The 23,560-nt window shown below is 45.2% G+C and overlaps 1 protein-coding gene across 8 annotated transcripts in view; it reads right to left on the reverse strand.

Annotated features, from left to right (window-relative positions):
- The window catches only part of LOC101162857 (protein Shroom3), a 66,823-nt gene that overhangs the window by 28,549 nt on the left and 14,714 nt on the right, over positions 1-23,560 (reverse strand). For 6 of the 8 annotated variants that reach the window (XM_023961091.1, XM_023961092.1, XM_023961093.1 and 3 more), the window contains one exon: positions 7,740-7,904. The exons of 1 other annotated variant lie outside the window; for it this stretch is intronic. In XM_023961091.1, the coding sequence (XP_023816859.1) occupies positions 7,740-7,904 (165 nt within the window). Of the gene's footprint in view, positions 1-1,574; positions 2,039-7,739; positions 7,905-23,560 lie in introns of those variants that run through there. One more of the 8 variants, XM_023961095.1, reaches the window with a different exon arrangement.

Consider the following 23,560-nt stretch of genomic DNA (forward strand, 5'->3'; position numbering starts at 1 on the left):
GAAATGATCTTATCTGGCTAAGATGGAGACAGAGGACATAAAAGCCAACATGTCTGTGGACCACAGGGACCTGGGTAATGACAGGACATGACTCCAATGCCTCAACACCTTATCAGGGCAGCTGCTCTTGTGTGCTTACATTCAGGCCCTAAAAACTCTGTGAAAATCGAATTGGCTGACATTTAATCTTATTTAGATTAAGAAATTCAACAAGGCCTTTTGCAGATTTTGCCCACATGTTTAAATCAGGTCAAAATGTTGACGTTTATGTCCCAAAAGGAGCCAAACATTTACAATCTCTATGTGGAAATGATTCAGGGGTAAGACGTTTCACTGCTCTAGATCCTAAAGGAGATCCAGTAATGACATCTCAGACCCTACAGGCCTCAGGGAAAACAACTCAGATCTGAAAAGTCCAAGAAACTACAAGACTTCCCACTCATCATTCTTTGGATCAACCGCATCAAAGTCTCACTCTGAAGCACGGAGGTGGAGTGGTCAAGATTTAGGCCACGGCCAACTTTGTATTCAGTAGAGTATTAATGTAATGGCATCCAAGCTCAAATCTGTGTGACAAAATAATCCACATCAGAATCACTGAATAGGAAAATGGGAAGTCAGCGACTTTGGGCGGGTCTCTCAAAGGCCACGCCTCTAATAGGTAATGCTCCCCAAAGCTCCTGAGTAAAAAAAAAAGCTTTTACAGTTAACCAAATTGGGTCAAAGTTCTTAAGACACAAGCTGAGGAAGCGATGGATATATTGTATTTTTACCTGTGATTGTAACGGTTTTAGTTTCTTTACTTTTGTTTTCTAGTTGTCTTTTGTTTCTTCATGTTTGGAGTTAACTTCCTGTTTTATTTTGTAGGTTTTCCTGTTGTGTTGTTGTTGTTTCGAGTTTTACTTTTGGTCCTCATTGTTTCCACCTGGGTCTCGTTTGTCTGTGTGTATATAAGTCAAGTCTTTCCCTTCCTGCTGTGCTGCTCCATAGTTTGTAGTTTTGATGTTCCCGGTTTCCGTGTCTTTCAGTGTTTCAGGTTTTCCAGTGTTTCAGTCCTGCTCAGCAGTGGTATTTTGGTTAAGTTATTAAAGATCCCGTTTCCTGGAACCTCCTGCCTCATCCTCCTCTCTGCACCTGGGTACTTCCTCATTCCCTCCTCCGTGGCAGTGATGACACAATGGAGGAGGATTTTTATTTTCTTTAGTTCGACTTATCGGTAGTTTCATGTCCAGCATTTTTGGTTTTTATAATATTAGACCGGCTAATCAAGAGATTATAAAGAGACAGATAATTGCATGCTAGTCAATAAATGCACACACAAAACATCTGCTGATTATTAGTTTAGTTCAGTAGAAGAGAACAATCTGAAGCAGAGAGGCCAAAAAACAGATCCAAAAAACAGGAATTAAAGCTGTCTGATTATTTCAAAGCAAAAGTCAAACATGCATTTTTTAAATCAGTTTTGCTTTTTCATGTTTGCATTTCTACAGTGAAAACCTTAACTAAAGCAGATAAATCTGAGTGGAAAGACACAACGGTGACAGACTGAAGCGGTTGGCTGTGACCCGTTTTACCTGGAGGTGAACCTGAGGACTTTGGAGATCAGGCCAGTGGCTAAACTGTTGACGCTAGCCTCGGATGGAGAACGACAGAGCGCTCCATCTGAGCGGCCCAGCTCCAGCTTCTTCTGCTTCTTCCTGAGCTTCCGGCGGTAAAACACCTCCAACAGTTCCATGACGGCTGCTTTCTGTCCTCTTTCTCTCCGTTTGGCTCCTACGACGACCTTTTACGTTTCCCCTCACACACCATGGCCCACACTGCCAGAGGAATTGAATATAACGATTTCTGTCGGACCGACTTGAACTGTTGAACGCGTCTTTTCATCAAACCGGTGGACTTCCAGCAAACATGTCCAGCTGCTGTTTGCAGCAGCAAAGCCGCTCGTCTCCTGACGTTTCAGAGCTTCTCCACTCCTGTTTGCTGTTGGAACTCCATCCAAAGTGGTTTCTGTTGATCTCGTGTCTCCCACATTCAGATCTGCCTCTTGTTTCAGCCCAGGGCTGGTGGGGGGTGGGTGGGTGGGTGGGTGGGGGGTGGACTCACGCCGCCCGTGTCCACAGCCCTCAGTTCGTTAAGCACATGCAGCAATTACGCATCATTAGGCCACTGCGATGTAAGCGTGAAGTAAACATCCTCCAAAAAGCAGCTCGGCCGGACAGCAACTGGAGAGGTGGGGTGTGAGCGAGAGACACTGCATTTCTGAAGATAAGAGAGGAACCGAAGAGGAGGGAGAAAAAAAAGGGAGGAAGGGCGAGGATAATGAGTGGCAAGATGGGGAGGGAGAATGGCAGCCGGGAGATAAGTTTGGTTAAATCGTTTGGGTGGAGATAGAAAGGAATGAAGCAATGATTGGACTGATAGAGGACAGATGGGAGAAAGAGGGGAAGTGGAGAGGCAGATAAAGGAGGGGGGGTAAATAGAGGTGAAGGGATGGAGGAGAGAGAGCATTCCTGTCCCTACCACACAAAACTGAACTAAAAACTTTAGACAGAAGTAATAAAAAGTGCAAAGGAGATGCGAGGAGGAGGGAGGCGAAGAGGGAGGACAGATAAACAGAAAGACAAGGAGCTGAAAACAGGAAACCAGTGTGTAATTGCAGCAGAGTGGACTTTAAGGCGGTGGGGAGGAAGACGTCTCATGATGCAGTACGTGGTGCTGCAGTAAACAATGAGCTCATTATCGCAGACTGCTTCTTATCATCACAGAAAGACATCCAAAAACACAAGCAAGGGTCAGGGTCACTGAAGAGACGGCGCTCCAGGCTTGTTGGTTACTGTTAAATGAAAACAGTTTTTAAAAAAGTACATTAAATTAGAAAGAACTGCTGGATAGAGGAGGCATGACCGCCGTGCCATCCGTGGTCTTCAAAGGAATCAGCTTCACTGCCTGATGTGAAAAAGTTGATCAAGTATCATCAGGAAACATGTGACACCGTTTATGGGTTTCATGTAGACCTTTGTACAGTGGCCGAGAGGTTCAAGACACGCTTACATTTAAGATACAACAACATGTGATTTAATTTATGAAAATTCAAGATGGCAACCTCTTCTCCAGGTCAAAAGTCAACGACTTAATCTGATGGCGTGTGTACAAAACTTTGTGAAGAGTGCTTTAACATTTTGTGGGAAAATGTGAGAAATGCCTAATTTCACACTTTGCCACAAATTGGCCACCAAGCTGTAGGTCATCTTCTCCTTTCTCCTTCTTCTCCAATCAGCTTCCTCCTTCTGTTTTCATCATCCTCCACCAGCAGCTACCTTCACGTCTTCATCATCCTCTACCAGCAGCTACCTTCACGTCTTCATCATCCTCTACCAGCAGCTACCTTCACGTCTTCATCATCCTCTACCAGCAGCTACCTTCACGTCTTCATCATCCTCTACCAGCAGCTACCTTCACGTCTTCATCATCCTCTACCAGCAGCTACCTTCACGTCTTCATCATCCTCTACCAGCAGCTACCTTCACGTCTTCATCATCCTCTACCAGCAGCTACCTTCACGTCTTCATCATCCTCTACCAGCAGCTACCTTCACGTCTTCATCATCCTCTACCAGCAGCTACCTTCACGTCTTCATCATCCTCTACCAGCAGCTACCTTCACGTCTTCATCATCCTCTACCAGCAGCTACCTTCACGTCTTCATCATCCTCTACCAGCAGCTACCTTCACGTCTTCCTTCTCTGCATCCAGAATCCTCCTCTCTGGTCTTCCTCTAGACTCAGCATCCTTCAGTCTCTCCTCTGGACATGTCCCAACCATTTCACTCTGACTTTATCTCCAGAACCTCTACCATGTGCTGTCCCTCTGATGTCCTCATTCCTGATCCATCCTGGTCCCTCCCAAAGAGAACAGCATGTTTATCTCTGCCTCCTCCAGCTCTGCTTCCTGTGTCTCTCGGTCCAACAACATGGCTGCTCTCACCACGCTTTTCTACAGCTTTTCTTTCATTTCAGCCGAAACTCTTTTTCTCCAACCATTCCAATCTGCCTGCACTCGCTTCTTCACTTCTTTCCCACTCTCTCCATTCCTTATAAATTCACTGAGAACACACCTGTCGGCAGGTGAACCTCCCACAATTTCAGTAAAGGTCATTCAATGATGTTTTGAAGGAGACCAACATCGGCTGCACCGAAACATCTCCAAACCACTGAACCGTCACAGCAATGCAACCTGAAACTCACTGACAAGATAACCAACTGAGCAGATGGCAACTTTTTCCATCCAATAATGTCAGTTTGAAAGAATGTGGTGATCCAGTCGAGGAAACACCTGCAGAAGAAAAGAAAAGAAATGGAACCAGTCTGACACCAGAGGACAAGAGCAGCTAAAACAAAAAGTGAATCAAAAGGTTATGATAGAAAACGGTTTCTAATGAGTCTGTCCCCTCCATATAAACAGCAGTCTGATGGCCCGCTTCCTGTTTTTGGACGACCACTAAGTGGCCGACTGCTGATCCCTCCTTTTGGTGACATCTGATAACCAATTATCAGTAATCCAAGGAATAGTGAGGGAATAAAGCATGCGGGCTGTTTATCAGAACCACAACAAGGGCAGCTTTTCAGATCAGAGTTTGGATGTTGCCGTTTCATAACGTCGGTCGGTAGAAGATGAACGAATCGTCAGGGGTTCTTTCATCTTTCCACGGTGAAGATCTGCTCTCATCCCCAAATGTCCAAAGACTTCCGTGAACACAAGCGCTTGTTACAGGCTGTGCTGTTCATCTACACAAACACACACGCACACACATACACAGTCAACCACACACCAACATGTATACTCAAATGCTGCAGTGATTTGTCATCACAGTTGCTTTCATGAAGACTTTTATTTAATGTTTTTTTTTTTTTAAATGCCGTGAAACCAAACCAGGAAGGATGACAGACTGAGGAGGATCTGAACTTTAACGTTGTTTCCTCCATGCCGGTCATCAGTTACACACATGTTACGGTTGTGTCAAAGCTTGACGGTGGGAGGAAACCAGAGTCCCTGGAGAAAAACCCACGCATGCACCGGGAGAACATGCAAACTCCACACAGAAAGGTCCCCATTGATGTTCTGGTTCAGGTCCTCCAGCCGGGACTTCTTGGTGTGAGGCAAAAGTGCTAACCACTGCACCACTGTGCCGCCCGGTGGGGGATTTATTTAAAAAGGAAAAATAAAAAAACTCTCATTTGCTAACCTTCGTCTAAAAACTTTCTAAATAATTAAATAAGTCAAACATGTGGGACATATAAAGTTGTGCCCAATAGATGAGGCTTTCTGCATGACCTAAAGAAAGAATTACTTCTAAATGAAAAAAAACAGACGATTGAATCCAGCTGGATTACATCAAAACTTCTAGTTTAAGCTCTCCGTGTTGTTTTTCACTGAATATTCAGAGCAGAAATATTCAGTTTCTCCTGTCGATCAAGATCAGAACTTTACCAAAACAGGATTTGACGACAGAAGATCTTCGTTTGACGTGACGACATGCTTGCTTGCATGTGCAGGATTTCATGTCACGGACATCTGAACTTTGTAAACTGAAGCTACAAAATGCACATTTCTGCTGAAATGTCCAAACATTTTAAGTCAGAGGCAACATAAGGATGATGTCTAAAAGAAGATGGAAGAAAACTGACATCTGATAATTCTGTTGTAGAAATAAATTCAAATACCCGTATTTTCCGGACTATAAGTCGCTGCGGAGTATACCAGCCCAAAAATGCATTATAAAGTAGAAAAAACACAGAGAAGTCGCACTGGACTATAAGTCGCATTTTGACGGGAAATTTATTGACAAAATCTGAGACTAAAATATAATAACTTGCACAAATTCTTATGACACAATCATAGCAGACTGTTTATCTCATAAATCCACAGTAATTCTTTCTCATACTTATTTATTTATTCCTTTCATGAAGCATCATTGGCCAACTAATACTCTGTTTTCATCCTGTATTTGTAGAAACAGTTGTCATTTTTATTGCATTTCTGAATCTATGAAATCATTGGAAGATAGAATATTATGTTGTTAGCCTTCAAGATCTTACTGTAAAAAAAGTTTGCTGATTCTCTGAGTCACTTAACATCCTCTTAACACTTAACATACCTCATACATCAAATTGACCCAGGAACATCATCTCTGTTCCTCACAAATGAACATAACAGGAGGGTTAACAATCTATTTATTTCAATTTATTTCTAATATAAGTCGCTGCGGAGTATAAGTCGCACCCCTTGCCAAACTATGAAAAAAAGGGCGACTTATAGTCCGGAAAATACGGTAATATTTATGATTATGACTTTGACATAACTTGTTTCTGAAAATATAGATCATTCTTACTTTTCCAACAGAAGGAAGTTTGCCAAAGCTTAATCAGACGTGGAAGCAGACTCCCTAGAGGAAATCGCTCACAGGAAGTTGGTTCCTAAAAAAGAGACGTCGTGGGGGATTTTGTCCCTTAACACATTCAACAATGGTCGTAAGAAAAAATCTAAAACAGCTGAAGGAATTCTGTTAACAGCCACTTTAACCTCTGCTTGTCTGTGGTGGGGGCTGGTACCGAAGGAACGGGACGCTAGACCACACGTGTCAAACTCAGGCCCGGGGGGCCAAGTCTGGCCCGCAGTGTGATTATGATTGGCCCACGAGATCAAATATGTGCATTAGAGCTGCCCCGCCGTAGATACTGTACCGCTAATACTACAAATCCCACAATGCTTTGCTAGTACGTTGGTACACAGTTGAAACCGTTGACAGCCATGGTCCAGTCACATCGGACAAATTCATGTCAGCCTCCACAAAACTGGCGCCAAAAGAAAGATGGACGACAGGAGCTTTGAGACATTCCTGCTAAACACGAGGTTTTCCTCGGCTCAGACTCTGACCCCAGACTTTATGAACCTGCTTGGTATCTGCTTAGACCAATGTGCAGAGTAAATCAGAGTGTAGAAAACTGAGCTGGAATTTATCTGTTTCTTCTGCACTTTTTCTGCTGCAAGGCCTAGTCTGTTAAAAGTAGAAATGTTGGATTTTTATTGAATGATGTTATTTTTGTTCTTTTGTTGTTGGCTTTGACAGAGATTTAGTTTAAAAAGGAACCTGAAAGGATACGGGGTGAGACACACTTTATTTACCTATTTAAATAAGAAAAGAATACCCCTGATGTGTCTATTATTTCATATTTCTATTCTCATGTGTTTGGAATATCAAGCTTTGGTTGATCCAGATTCTGTGTTTGTTTGTTTCCTTATGAAAAGGTTAAACGTTTCACATCAGTTGCAGTTCATTTTTCAATAAAGATTGAGTTTGGCCCGTGACTTTACTTCACTGCTGGTCTAGGCGTTTGTTTTGTCACTGAAACGCGTGCGACCCCCCCTCCTTATTCACCCACACACAGACTCACAGGCACAAAGGAAGTCCAGGCAGGACATCCCATCAGCAGAGGAGGCCAACCTCCTCAGCTGACAGCACGACGCCGCCCTGACATCACTTCCTGCTGGGCCTTTGATCACAGAGGACAGATAAAAGGATCCAACTGCAGGGAAGTTCTGGTCAGAAACAGCCCCCGTCACATGTACACCCCCGTCCTCTGGGGTTCAAACCATCATCTACTTCCTGTTGGTCATGCTGACGGATGTCCTGGACCCAAAAGTCTGCCAGCAGTTAACGCAGACGAGGAGGAGCCACCTTACCTGCTTTTGATGCGCAGCTGGACCGCTGAACGTGGCCGACTGCGGTTGCTGGATAGTGATGCCGTGTGCTGCGGCGTTGAGGAGGATGAGGATGAAGGAGGAGGAAGAGCAGGGAGGGAATTAGGAGGAGTAACAAACTCCTCAATGTATCCAGGATCAAAGTCCCTGTGGAAAGACAGAGATTGAAAGAAATTCACCAACCAATCCACCTCAGCTGCTCTGAAAGCCTCCAGGTTCACCAAATTCTACAAGAACATCCATGAGTCCCATTCTGGCTCAGAAGAGGAGGGGGTGGGTCCACGGCAACCATATGCTTTTATTCAGCAACATGCCTGACAGAGAGATTAGTGAATGCAATGCTAGACGAATCACAAAAGACTTAGGGAGCTTACTTTATTAGGCCTCAACTGAAAGACAATTTAAAGACCCACTCCAATGAGAACTCCTGTTTTTAACGTGTTCCTGTGGCATTTTCCCCATGATGGAGGACATATTTTTGCTTTTCTGAGTATTTCTTTATTCAAATCATTGTGAATCAGGAGCAGACAAGAAAAGAAAAACGCTGTTTGAAAAACTCTGCAGCAGTGACATAGGTGCTGCAGCAGTCAGCGGGTCAAAGTCTCCAAGCCCCGCCCCTTTCTGATCATCCACCTGCAGACCAACAGATCCATGAACGTCTCTGTTTTCCTGATCTGAGCTGGAATCTGGACGGACGGATGGATCTGATGTTGCTGCTGTTTTGTTGCACCGTTAATGTTAGGTTGGGGGTGTGAGGGGCTGTAAGTTAGCAGGAGAGGGTGTAAACAAAGGGATGATGAAGTCAGAACAGGCTTACTCAACACCAACAGCCCCGCCCACAACTCAGGGGGGAATTTCTAATGAACTCCTGCTGCTCCGCAGAAACTAGGTCCTAGAAAACGACACAGGTATCATTTTCATAACTCTTTGTATTGCCAAAAAAACTATTTTAATAAATTGGAAAAACAAGAAAAATATAAACATAAGTCAACACAGAAATCTGCTGTTTGATCATATCAGCTTGGAAAAAATGTCAGCCCAAAGCTCAAGTAACTTTGAAAGAATTCAGTCTCTCTGGTCTCCTGTGGTTGACTCCATGACTTAGGGGATGGAGGGCTTGGTCGTCGCTGCCCCTTGCCCTTCTGCCGTGGTTTGGGGTGGGGGTCGGGGCTTCCGGTGCCTGGCGGGGGCGGTGGGGGGCTCCGTTGGTCGGGGGGTCGGGTCCGGTGCCTGGGTGGGGCGGGCTGGGGCGCTGCGTGGTCCTCTGGGCTTGGGTGTGGGGGTGCGTGGTGGGGGGGTGGGGTGGTGGTCTGGCTTGGCTTGGGGGGGTGGTCCCTTTGCCTGTGCTGGGGGGGTTGGCGGGGGGCCCTGCTCGGGTGGGGGGGGCCCAGCGTCGCCGGATGGGCTGCCCATCTGCACCTGGGGCTGGGATCGGCCCTTCCCTGGCTCTGGGACGGGACAACCCTCTCGGGGCCCCCGGTCGCTCTGGGTGTCACCCGCTTCGGCTGCGGGGTCTGGGGTGGGGTGGGGTGGGTGGTTTGTCGGCCCTGTCCTGTTGGGGGGCGTTCTGGGGGGGAGGGGGGGCCCATTATTAGTACGGGTCGGGGGGGCTAGCGGGTCGGGGTCTCCGCTGAGGCAATCAGTGGTTGCCTCGGCCGGTTGGCCTCCTCGGTCCCGTCGAGGCCTGACCAGAGCTCTTCTAGGGCCGGCGTCTGGGGGTGGGGGCCTGGGCTTGCTCCGGGGGGGGGGGCGACGCTTTCTGGCTCCTCTCTCTCTGTGTGGGGTGGGTGGTGCCGGGCCTGGGGTGTCGGCGCCTCCGGGGGTGGGCCCCTGGGCTGGGTGGCCCTGCCCCTTTGCTGGGGGTGGGCTGGGGGACGGCTGTTTGACCACCGGGGGACAGTCTACCAGCTGTCCCCAACTTACCCCCTTCCTTATATAACCTCATATTAGGGTGAGGGGGTGGGGGGTCTAGCCTGCGATGCGCCTTGGGGGGGGGCTACTTGGGAGTGGCCCCCCTCCTATGGTTGCCGTATGGAGTGGGCCCCCCCTCTTTCGGTTTTATTTGCACCTTAGACATGTAGGGTCCTTGGTAGGGGGGGTGCTTAGACATCACTGCAAGCAAGCAGCAGATGTCCTCCTGGCACCCTACCCGCCAATTTTAACCGCACCTTAGACATTTAGGGCCCCTTGGTGTGGAGGGTGAGGGGACATCACTGTGAGTAATCAGGAGATGTCCCCTTAGTGCCCTACTCGCCAATTTTAACTGCACCCCCCTTAGTACACACACCCCTCCCCCTTCAATATATACATTCAAACATAAACACACACACATGCACACAAACACCCTCTCAAGCACCCATACACGCACACACATTTTACAAGGAAGGTGGGACCTGGGTCCATCTGTCCCCTACCCCTTCCCTGGTGGGGGGTGTGGGCCCCTTGGCGATGGCGGCCGTGTCCCTTGGGTGCCGGCTCCCTGGGCCCGGCGGTGCTCTCTCCGCGCGGTGGGGGGGTTCATATTACACCTGAGCCGGGGGTGTTCGTGTCCCTGGGGGGTGGGTCCTGGTCCTTACCCCTGGGCGCTGGGCCCCGCCAAACTTCCAACATGGCCGAGCCTGGTCGGGCCATATTTATAACACCCCTTGTGGGCCGCCCTTTTTTCCCCGGGGTTCCCCCCTCCTGGGCGGGGGCGGCGGGCCCCTGCCTTGCTCCTACCTGGACCAACCGTGGGCCGGGTGGGTGGCTGCCTGGAGTGCGGAGCGGGTCTCCCTTGGGGGGTCCTGGCTCGTACCTGGGATCGGGGCGGGGGGATGCCCGGAACTCCTGGGTGGTGGTGGGGTGCTCGTCTGGGGCTGTGGGCGTCCCTCTCCGGTGGGGCCCTGCGTTGGGCTCTTCCGGCGCGGCGGGGGGCTGCTTTCCTGGCTGGGCTGGGGCGGCGCTCTCTTTCCCTCTGCGCCTCCCTGCTCTCTGGCTCTGGGGGCCTCGCGGCGGTCCTGCTGGCCCTGGCCTGGGTGGCGGTCTTGGTCGCCCGGGGGGCGGTTGTTCCCTGCCTGTTCCCGTGTGGCGTTGGGGGAATTCCGGCTGCCGCTGCTGCTGCGGCGGGGGTATGGGTGTGGGGGTGGCTGGGCGCTCCTCCTCCTTCTTTTCACATTCCACCATCCATTTTAGAAGAACATAAACACTCACCTGAGCACAGGTGTTAGCTCACCTTTGCACTAATAGTTTGCATGATTGAATGAATGAAAGATTTCACACTAGTTGGTTTAAAGGCATAGGTATGCGTTCGTGAACACTATCTGTTTTGTGTGCATGTTGACATGTGGACATTTTTGCGGCTAGCAGGTGTGTTGATAATATTTGAGTGTGTGTGAACAGGCCCCGCCCTTTTTGTACTACATTTGAACCGTACCGTGACGATAAACAACCAGTAAGCCTGTCTGCTCTATGCTGCTTCATGGTCTTACCCCCCTTCCCCTCCTATTATCACCCTCCTACCCCCCCTCTCTCTAACGTCCCTCTCTCTTCTTCCCCTCTTTCCTTTTCCGTCCGGTCCAACACCAAAGATTTTCAGACATGATTGAAATTAATAAAGTTTGGCCTCAATTACAAAAGGGGTTTATTCAGACATACCTTTGGTTTGTCTGAAGATGAATAACCCCTCTTGTTAAAGTAAAATATGTCCAACACAAGAGGCCCTCAGCTCTCATCTGTTTGCCTAGCTGTTGGACAGGACAAGTTAAAAAAAAAAAAAGAAAACGACACAGGCACACCTGTGCAATAATCGTGCTGTCTGACCAGCATCTTGACATGGCACACCTGTGAGGTGGGATGGATTGTCTTGGCAAAGGAGAAGTGCTCACTATCACAGATTTAGACAGATTTGTGAACAATATTTCAGAGAACTGGTTATTTTGTGTTTGTGGAAAATGTTTCACATCTTTGAGTTCATACCATAATAAATGGGAGCAATAACAAAAGTGTTGTGTTTATATTTTTGGTAAGTGTATGACCACAATCAATCAATCAATCAATCAATCAATCAATCAATCAATCAATCCAGACGAAACTTGTGAGAAAATTGTGTGTGAAGTTTGTGTAAAATGCAAACTAGAACATGTATTCAGTGCAGATCTGTTGAATAATCAGCCTCAGTGACTCTAACCTTCTCACCACGTCCAATCTATCAGTATATCTATCCATCTATAAGTATAACTGACAGATGTATAGATTAGACGGGCATTTTTTACCAGTTACAGTGGGATCAATGCCATATAAATGCATATAAACAGTGCAATAATAACGCACGGTTCATGTCCTACACAGGTTTACGTGTTCTTTGAGTGGTTTATTCGTACTTCTTCCATGGTTTTAACGTGGGTTATTCATGATATATCTGTTAAAATGTCACGTAAAGACCACAACTTTCCTCACTTTTACCACGTCTGACCAACGCTTATCTATGCAATATGTGCAGATTGTACGTAGTGGCTGTGAGACACTTTTACAACGACTTCACATCACTCGCTTTCGTCACTACATTTGAGATGATCTGTATAGAATCAGGAGAATCCAGAGAAAGCTCTGAGTGACAGAGGAGAACCATTTCATGCTTTTGGTGGGAAAGTTCAGTTTATTTGGGAGAAGCTCCGCTCCGATCAAAAGGTCAGCATGGAACACTGTCAGGTCCAGCTGAGGCCATGTTTACCGTTTCCACGTGAACACCCCCCTCTGGTGGCGTCCCAAACCCTGTGAGAATTCTCCAGCGGTGAGTCTTTCATCCAGAGGTGCTCCTTCTCCTTATTTGGAGAAAATGAACAATGTTCCATGAATGCACCTCAATGCTTTCCTTTTTTTGCCTTTTCCCTGAACTGTTCTCCGTCTGGATCTGGATCACCTCCACTCTGAACAGAGCATTTGCTTTTAGTGCAGGTCTGTTGGGTCCAAGCGGACCGTCTGCATTTAGGATTTAGATGTTCACCAAATGCTCTTCATCACCTCTGAGTGCTCGCTGCTGCTCAGAGTCCAGGTGTGGCCACAACAAAGATTCAGCGCTCACAATGAGCCGAGTCACTCCTGCCCAGTCTGTGACGCGAGCAAAGAACACGTGAAGCAGCACACGTCTGTAAGGACAAACGTCTGAGCAGAACAGCTCTGCTAGAAAGAGCAGAATAACAGCAGGTAAGATGACAGGACGGGTCTACACGACCCGGTTTCAGCAGAAAACACCTGCAGTGAGGAGAGAGAAATGAGGCCTTTAGGTCCACCAGGGGGAGGAGTTACTCAGTCCAGTTCTCATATACAGTCACCGGCTCATCCTCAGTGCTAAAGCATGGAGGGTTTTCTGTTTGATAAAACATAGAGAAGAACAGCAAACCAGTTAGGACCACAAACTATCTGCTGTAGGATTTCTGTGTACAAACCCCTAAAAGCCTTTAGCAGATCTTCAATCAGGCCTCCGTTCACTGAAAAAACAGCAGCTCACGCTAGCTCAACAAGGACATTCTGGCAATTATTAAGATATTGGAAAACAGGAAAACCAAAGAGCTTCCCTTCTAGAAACAACTAAAGAGGTCAGATCAACACCACAACAGTTCAGTAAAAACCGTTTTTAAAGCTGATTTAGGCTGACTGTCATCTGCAAATCAACCATCAAAGATGAAACCCAGAGGAAAGAGAAAGGCGGCAGGTCCAAAACGGCTGTTGCTTAGCGTCTCACCTTCAGGCCTGTTCCTGAGAGGCAGCTCTAGGAAAACAGTCCTTTTACACAAAATACAACACAAGAGTTAAAGTTCCACAGTTATAGTTTTGGCTTTAGACTGAAAAAAAGACAACAAATAAAGGAAGACATAAACTGTTTTATAAAAGTGTAAGCAGCACCACGACAATGTTTAAGCTTTTAAACTGCTTTTTTAATAAACCAGAAAAGAAACATGAGAATGCTATAAGTGAAATCAGTAAAATGTTATTTTCTCCAGGATAGCAGGGAGATGTAGGTGTCTGCAGACGATTAATCCACACGGAGATTTTCAGCAAACTTTTTGGCATGAATGTTGCTCTCCTTGGATGACACACATGCCTCAGTCATTAATGAAAGTCAGAGCTGTTTCCTGCTCCACCCAGTTCAGCCGTTTCCCTCCGAATCCTTTCAAGTTCACAACACCACACACAGCGTTCAGGAGGACACACCTGGCCTTTGTCCTGAGCGCGCCACATTCCGCCGCTGCAAACGTTTCACCGTAGGCATCAAACCTTTCTTCTGCAACAAATGCACACAAAGAGACACAAATACACAAGCAGGTGTGCAGATAAAAGATCATTAAAGCAAAACCAGTCAAGCCAGTCAGAAGAATGTGCCGCAGCCACCAAACTCCCTGAAATCACCTGAACCGGAGGAGCCGGGTGTCACGTTCCACTTTCCATCTTAACGCACCCGCCAAGCGCACGCACACACACACACACAGTCACACGCACACACGCATGCACACACACACACACCCAGTCACACAGACACACGCACGCACACACACACACAGCGTTTAAGTGGACGACTGATTGTGTCCTTTAGTCTTAAAGTTTGCTCCTGACATCGTTTGTCGTGTTCCTGTTCAGACGCAGCAACGTGTTGCGACCCCAGAGGGGGGAGGACAGAGGCCCTCCACGTTTGAAACACTTGATTGAACTTTGAAAAAAAGCAACTCAGCCCAAACGACTACATTAATGAAGGACAGTGCAGTTATGATGTAAACTGGAAGCATCAGCATGAGAGCTCAAACCTTTTAGTAACATTCTGAAAGTTCTAAGCAGAGATGATTAACAGCAACCGTATATGAGACTGTTCTGGCCTCATAAACCAGTGGGACTAAAAGAAAGCAGGAATCATCAAGTAAATGCCACTGCACCCTTGAGGTTACTTTGACAAATCACTTGTGTATTATGATGTATTAAGAATCTGTCAATGGATCATTGGGGGTTAAGAAGGGAAACTCTGCCTCTGCACTTTATAAATGTCTTTAGATCCGTTTCACTCAGAGGACGACAGCAGACTCACCATTTCTAAAAGGAAGGGGGCAAAGTGGGGCTTTTCTTGCCTCTTATGCCACCTCAAGAATGCTTTGTGTTGTCTCACTGTGCACAACAACACAATGGCTTCACATAACACAAATTCAAGGTAAAGGACACACAATCCATGAGCTTGTTCTGAATGCTGATCCTGTGTGGACTCCTCCTTCTGCTTTTGAAAGAGCCGAAAACACCACAGCCTGTCCCGGAACGAGACTGCGGGGGGGGATAGAACTACGCTTTTTTCAATACATCATGTTTGAAAACTAAACTACTGACTTTGAACAAACGTAACAACAGCGAATCGTGACCGAAAGCAGAAATCCCAGAATGGGCAGAGTGGAGAATTTGATATGAAACAAACAGAAACTTGGTCTGATGGAAAGTGGTTGACAAAACCGAAAACACAAAGCCAGAGAGCTCACACGAGCAAAAACAAACTCAACCAAAGCCTCACACACCTACCTGTTGCTTTTATTGTGTACTTGGAACAAAACTTTCCCTGCAGCTCTGAAGAATTTGTGCTGTTAAAACTCTAAACGGGAACGGCACAGAGGCGGAGAACTGTGACGGTTGGAGTTTGAGGTCTCTGACGGTAAAAGAATCTGGTCTAAGTTCACAGAAGGGGATGGATTAACAAGAAATCTACTGATCTACATGATTTTCCCTTGACATCTACAGGGGCCTCAAAACCAGCCAGCAGCTGGCAAAAATCTGCTGCCTGTGAGTGAGGTAGTCACCAGCTACTTTTTGATGACAAACAAAACTTTTATTTAGTAGCTCACAGTAAAAAATTCGTGAATGCAGAGTCTGAAGTTAACACTGGAAACCTTCCTTTTCAGTTTGGTGAATAAAAGTTAGAGCGCTGGTCGCCACATGTCGAGTAAGGCTGTGCTACAACTGGAAAAAATATTTGGTCTGGACCGAGTCCCCAACCTGTTCAGACCAACGTCAAGCAGACCTTCCTGTTCCGGACCAAAACTGGTAAACAAAACCATGTGACTGAAGATCTCTTCAGTCATTGGCCAGGAATTATGAGGGCGGGGCAAACCAAGAAGAGAAAGGATCCTGGAAGTCCTGCTCTTTGCAATCCTTTCCGGGATAAACTTTATATTTCGCTGACCAGTTTTGAACGTCTGTATCAACGTCAGGTACAACACTATATTTTGAAATAACGCCCCAGGTGCCTGGAAAAGGCCCCAATTTTGAAAATGTTCCTGGGGGAGGACCCCCAGACCTCCCCTCAGGCAATGCCTCACGCCTTCAGCAGTCAGATGGTAGCTTCCTACTCTGAAAACTTCAGAGGCCCCTGCATCTATTCATTTTATTAAAATATACAATATATCCATCCAGTCACAGAACAAAGTTATTAATTAGTTTTAATCTTGGATTATCAATCCAAGAGAACCCAAATGACAAATTATGACGTCTAAGCTTCCTGCTTTCACATTTTTATGAAGCACAGCGGTCACAAGATGTAAGGGAGTAATATACTTTCTTGGCCATAATATTACAAGAACAGTAGATTGACCTTTTCTGACTTTTCAATGTTCTGAGTTTCTACAGATGTGCTAAAAGTCAGGATTTGCATCACTTGTTCCCTGAAAGCATCCTTTGGCCTTTGGTGGATAAAATGATTACAGATACCGTCACTGAGCCCCGCAGAGTTTGGAGGAACGTTGGTGGGTTCACTGTCCTCATAAGGCTGTGTCCCCACCAAAGTGTTGTCAGAAAAACAGTGTTACTCAGGAAATGGGGTTGATGTGGTCTGTCCCGTGAATGACTTCTTCCTTTTGGAGCAAAGAAACTCAAACATTCACTCGGCTCGATTACGTCAGCCCACAACAAAAGAGCACAAAGACAGAGTCAGCCGAGATGAATGGAAGAAGACAAAAGAGACGGGGGAGGTGGGGGGGGCTACATGCAGACCACTACGCAACAGGGGCAAAAACTTTCCACTGAGTACATTTAAATCCATGGAGGCTGTGCGCAGACGTAAAAACTGTACTGTGGTCAAAACAAAAGGAATTGTCATAAAAAGACATTGTTGGGTTTAGAAAAGCACCAATTTGAGAGAAAGTGTTTGTACAAAAACATCAATAGGAAAGTGCTTGCATAACTTTAAAATGCTGAATAGCAGTCATACCGGCACTAAAGTTCCTTCTGAGAGAAACTGAGAATGAAACTAAAATTAATTTAAAAAAAAGACATTTTCACAATTATATGCATCTTGTGCTTTAACCTCTTAAGACCTTACCTATTCTTTGATTTTTCTTTTCACTTTGACAGGGCCTCAGCTAAGCAGAATTACCTATTGTGGTAATAAAACCCCAAATGTGATCCCCTCACATGTGGACGCCGGGTCTGAGGGGGTTCTATGAAGTTCGTTTGTCATCTGCAAAGACGTGGACTTCAGTTTTTAAGAAGTATTTCAAAATACTAGCAGGACCTGTGAGGTGAACTGCAGCTGCTTTGAGTCTGAGGAAAATGTACAAACATTTACGGACTGAAACCCTTCACGTTTGATGATTCTCTACCTTCCACACTCAGGCTGCACCATATGATGAAAACTTGTGATGTTCCATATTAACGATCAATATTGCGATGGCAATAGAACTTGCGATACATGAACCTAAAGCAAAACAACCAAAAACAGAATTCCCATTTCCCATTTAAAAAGGGGTAAACATAACTTAAATGACACTCCAAATGACCCCCGTCTGCATAGGAGGTGAACATCTAAGCGAACCAAACGTCTCCAGTCTGGACACACCCTTGGAATTTGAGACGATCAGCCTGCCCTCCCCTCTGAACTCAAACAGCGTCTATGTTTTTGTGGGCATGGATGTTCGTGAGCAGCATTCAGAGAGGCACTCAGGTCTCTGCTCCGGACTCAGGCATGTATCAGGGGCGAGTTTCTATGCCCTTCAGCAAAACACGCCACCACGAGCATGACCAGGTCTGTCAATCATTGGTGGTTTGGTTTGATAGATGGCGGTGGACCTGCAGTCATTTTCTATATTTTTGTTTGTTTGTATGGAACTCTGTGAACTGAAAGGAGGCTTCCAGAACAAACGTGTTCCTTAAATTCTAAAGATATAGACTTTAACGGTTTAAAAACATAAAGACACAAACTGATGTCTGTAGGAATAAAGAGAAAAAAGTTTTCTGAGATTACAGACATCGAGCCTTCATTCATCAGGACTTTCCTCTTTGTCTTCATGAAAGCTGCTGGAGCTCTTCCTGGCCCCTCAAACAGGGGAAATATTATTAAAAATAAAAACAATAAACCTTTCAAGAACCACATTCTGAGTTTAACTACATTAAATTTAAAATAACACACATCCATCACTTCAGCATGGACATCTTTTCTGGGAACAACTATTTTTAAAGGCTTTCAAGTGCCATAAAGAGTGCAGTGTGATTTTTTTCACAATTACATTTTTTGTTCATATACTGACAAAATGAGATAATGGAAAGAGAATTTGCAAGTCTGAAGACTTTTGCTTTCGGTTTCAATCCCGTTTTTGTCCAGAAAGGACTGAACACTTAAGGAAAAGAGCTTCTTTTTCCACTTTTGCATTTTGCCTTGAGTCACACAAAAAGCAGAAAGCAAAGTTCATGCAAAATAGCCAAGAAGTGGAAGAGAGGCCATCAAAGCTGCTCCACTAAATCCTGACTGATGGACCGCAGCACTGTCATAAAAGGTCGCTGGCGGGATAAATGCCTCTACAATCCACTGCCGTCAGTAACATTAACGAAGCAACACGGCTGAGAAGCATTCAGACGCCATGTGACACAATGAGACGACCCCATACGCTGCACCACCACTTCACCATGACAGAAGCCATCTACGCCACGTGCAGAAACCCCGACCACCCATAAGAAGAAAACTACCAAAAAGGTTAGATAGTGAGACCAACAGATCAGTTCACGTGATCAATGTTGCTGTGATCAGTGAAAGTTTGAAAAAAATCCATCTATATATTAAACCAATTGGCCACACAGATAATGTGGCTAAGATCCACTTAGCAGAGGTGGGTCGGGGTCCCCATGGTCCCGCCGTGGCTACAAGCTAACATTTTGGATCTGATTCAAGTTCCGTCCACAAACGCAAAAAGTCAGAGCTCTTTGATACATCCACAAACTTTTTGGTTTATTGAAAAAAAACTGCTTTTATGCCTTGATTGTGGTTTGGAACATGTTTTATGTTTGTGAGCCAATGGTTCCTGCTGTTAGATAGCGCCACAGGAGGGGTCAAATCTCCACAAAAACCTCCTTTTCCCATCCATGCTGACTCAATGCAGGAATGGTACCGACTGAGAGTCCTTTCACGACCTGTCCACATCACCAACACGGGCTTTGTTTTGTTGGGTCAGTGTTTAGATTATGGAGGGGTCCGTAAATGTTTTTGCGTTTTGTCCGTCACTTCCTGGATTGTCCTATTGACCCACATTTCCAGCAGACACTAAACTTTACCCATAAAGCCCACAGACATCAGTTTTTGGCAGGTATTTATCAATGGTTTCACATTCTTTGTCTATTTTTAGGACGGATAAACTGACATCCTGATGTCATTATGTGCACGGACAGCTGAAACGAGTCTTGAGAGCGGCGCCGCGGCACACCTCTACAGGCAGGCTGAGCGCCCTGTGCACCAGAACAGGCAGCAACCACATTAGCCCTACATTCAAACGGACTCGGCTGTATTTTGGCTTTAACTCAAAAAATTGGGTGTATTTTTGAGCTCTAGAATAGTGTTTGAAAATAACCTGGAGAGATGGAAAACGACAGCATCCAACAGCTGTTGGATGAAATGTGAGGAGATCAGCAGCATGAGGGTTTCCTCCTCTGGAGACCACGAGTGTCAACTTCCCTGACTAAATACTAGATTCAGTTACACAACGGCCCACTGAACTCCTGCTCATTTTAATATACTAACTAGGGACGGGCGATGAGTCTTTTCATATCAGGCGATAACGATAAATGTCACAATATAATCCAAATAACTCTTTTTGTCAAAACACTGTTGCTCTTTAGAGAAATGTGTAATCACCAGCAGGTTGTTTCAATTTAAATATTTATTTCCTGTCATACTTTAAACATAACAGATGCACTGCATCTATATTACAGACGTTTTAAGGCAGTAAAACTACACACTTTTCTCAGACAGACATGAACATTTTCTCGCCTTTCTCTCTTGTTTCAACTCTCAAAGTTCAGACCTCCGTAGAAAAATTAATTCAGTATTATAGAATGAAAACAAAGATCTGATCGCGATCGAAGATTTTTGTCTATTTGGAAAGCTAAACGTATTCTGTATGAGAGACGTGGCCAGTAGAGGATTTGATGCATGAGTCCAGCACTAATCTATCACCGTCAGAGACCAGTTTGAGACCAAAAAAATCATTTACCACACAGGTGAACACCAGAAACCAGAGGCTACTGAACACACAGCTTTAACTGCAGCTGGAGGCAGTCGCTGCCCTTTGCCCTCTGTGGTTGCAGTAAAGAGGAACGAATCTGCCAGGACACATGATTTCACTGAGGTTCAGCTGTTTTCCTAAAGTGCAGAATGATAACAGCCTGTCTAACATAAGAGGAAGAGTATCATCATGAAAGAACAGAGACACACAAAGAAAAGGAGAACACTTCACAAAAGCAGTGTTAGTTTGATCAAATCACATTCAGCTCTGAAGTTTGAACTTCCAAGAAAAAGATCTTAAAGGTTTTCGTCTGTCACTAAGCAGAGACGTCCGGGGAAACCTCCCAGCAGTACGCTAACCAAAGCACCAACAGCGTTTCAGGATCAGTTAAAGGGTTTGAACCGAAAAGGCCCAGCTTCATAACCTGCAGACGGTTTTGTTCAAACGGATCAGTAAACTTCGTATGTGATTGTTGGGAGAAGACACCTAGGAGCCTTCACACCAGGATAGTCCTGTGGACTCAGCTGTGGGAAAATATTTGTTCCTTCTTTTTGGTTCTGTTTGTGTTCACACTGGAGTGGATCAACAGAGCAAGCAGAAAAGCCCGGAGGGTCCCACTAGTCTTCTGACTTGAACATTACGAAGCCAACTCTTCCATCAATGGAGCTTTTCTTTCTAGTTTGCCCTGGGGTATTAACTATGTATTTTTGAATTGAGCCGAATTCTGAAACAGAATAAAAAGAAGAGCAAAGTGTTGGTTGTTCAAGCTCTGCTGCGGAGACGATTTCTGCTGCTGCCTCAATATTGAGACGTTTTAGCATAAAAAGAGACTTCTACAATCCTTCAGACTAGTGGAATCACCTAAAAAGTTATCAACAGATTAGTCCTCAGTCCCAACTGCCCCTAAGGGTGGATACAGGTGAAAAAAACCATCAGACTTGTATGAGGCACCTAAGTGACACACAGGAAATATCCAAGTTTTAGAGCCTTCAGTCAATCTGCAGACCCCAAATGTTCCTGCACATTTTTTCTACCGGCACGCTGCAGATTGACAGGTCGTAGGAACACTTCCTGTGTACAACACGTGAGGATGAAGCAGGTGAGACGCAGGCGTGTTGTACAGATTTAGCATTTTATTTTAACGCACCCACCCCCCAAAACCCTGGACATAGGAGCCTGTTGGTTCATGTGGTACGTGCGCGCTCTTCACTGAAGCCTGAGTGTAAAAATCAGGAAATCAGACAATCAGAGTCACATGCACACCCATGCATGCAGCATACGAACGCAGTCAGTAAGGAGGCAGTACTTACACCTAACCAACGTGTGGGGTAAGGACGCCGTACGACAGCATCACCCGTAAGTCATCCTTACTTACAGCATGGTCTTCCGGGTATTTCTAGGTATTTGCCTGTATACTCACTTCCAGCTGCGCTGATAACAGCTGCAGAAGGACAAGCACCTTAAAACAAGTCTGCAGACAGTACAGCGAAGAGAACTTATCGACTCTGTTAAACCCAGAAGGACGGCTGTCAATCAGGCAGCAGAAGATGGAATTATGGACATTTTTATTTTTTGCAGCTTCACTTTATACTTGTAATAATAAAGAAGCTTTATCAGTTATTGAAGATGGTTAAAGTGACTGATCTATAATTATGTAACTTCACCTGCCACAAAAAGTGATTCATGATTTTTCTAATGAATAATAATCTGCACATATTTTGAACTTTTGATATTTGATCTGCATATGTTATGAAGATTTCTGAAACAGTGTTATGTCTATTTTACATAATTATGAAGTAATTCATCTTTGTCAGGTGATTTATTAATACTAAAGGATTCTTAATTCTGTCTGATAAAAGTTATGAACCGGATAAATCATGTAATAAAATGCTTACGGTAGAACAGGATTATAGAAGTTCACTTCCTTCCACTCCCTTTCAAGAAATCTTTGATTTATTGTCTAATATCCTAAGTTTGATGTGTCTTTGTATGAATGTATAACTGATAATTGTTTTTGTTTTGTGCATTCTTCTTGATTTGATTGCTTGAAATAAACCATTTGAATAAAAAAAAAAAAAAGATTGGCTCCTGAGTGTAAATTAAAAAGTGTAATACCACAGGGATAAAGCACACCTAAAAAAGTAGTTCCGGTCACATGGCTTAAATGTTCAATATCACTGCGCTGGCTTCTTTAAAACAAACTTTAGCTTCATCATCTGGACAAAAACAAGCGGTTAGAGGAGAACTTTCTCTCTGAACTGATGCTTTATTGAACACATCGTGGTCATCAGCGTATATATCGCTTTAGCTTTAGCGCTGTAGTCGAGGTTGGCGCTGGATCAGCCGTTACAACGACAACGCACCGGACCGTTCATCTAGTCCACTTTTTGGGAAAAAGCAATTTAAACCTAAAAATAACAAGAATAAAGTACTAATAATTGATTGAGTACTTATTTATTTCGTAAGTGATCATGGTTTAAGCGGTATTACTGCCTTTGAAGTGTCCATTATCAGAAATTAACAGACGACATGAAAGCGGTTCCCTTACGAATCCTTCACAATACAATTACTTACCCCACAAACGTCAATGGTACGTTCCATTTTCATGACGTCCCTTAAGACCTGAAAGTCACACCTGCTCTCCGCTTAAGATGTGGCCGCTCGTCTCTACGACCGTCTACGGGCCGGACAGCCCACAGTGCAATACGGATCCTGTGAGAACCTGAATAACCATTAGTTGGTACCATTGAACAACCTTGTTTGGTTTCTCTTTCTATTCTTCTTTCTTTTCTATTTGCCTAAAGGAAAAAAAGCTAAATGAATTGCTTAAGTGTAAAAGAACACAGCTGATGTGCAGACTGCGGTTTGGGGAGAACTGCAGGACAAAGCGTTGCACCAATGCAGAGTACGGAGTACCTAAGAAAACTCTAGAGGCATGCAGTCCGACAAGCATCACAAACACACTCCAGTGTGGTAATATGAAGCCAGCACAAACACACACACTCACACACGGCACAGGTGAGCAGCGCGTCTTCGCTCGTGTGGAAACCCTGACGTGTCGGGTATCAATTAGAATGCAACACAAATGGTCCACAACACATTTAACCCAACGGCAGACGGCAATCACACCCCGACATGTGGAGGCAGAAAAACGAGGAAAAGCCTTAGACTGACTCACAGACCAGGAAAGAAGTGTTCTATGCTTTGATTAGATGCAAAAATCCGTTTTTTCAGTTTGTTGGGCACAGAGTTGAGTTAGGGCTCAAAACGCAGAAGAGTCAACCAAAAAAACAGCTCTAATGTCCCAGGTGAACC

Source organism: Oryzias latipes, chromosome 12, assembly GCF_002234675.1.
Source record: "Oryzias latipes chromosome 12, ASM223467v1".
NCBI lineage: Eukaryota > Metazoa > Chordata > Actinopteri > Beloniformes > Adrianichthyidae > Oryzias > Oryzias latipes.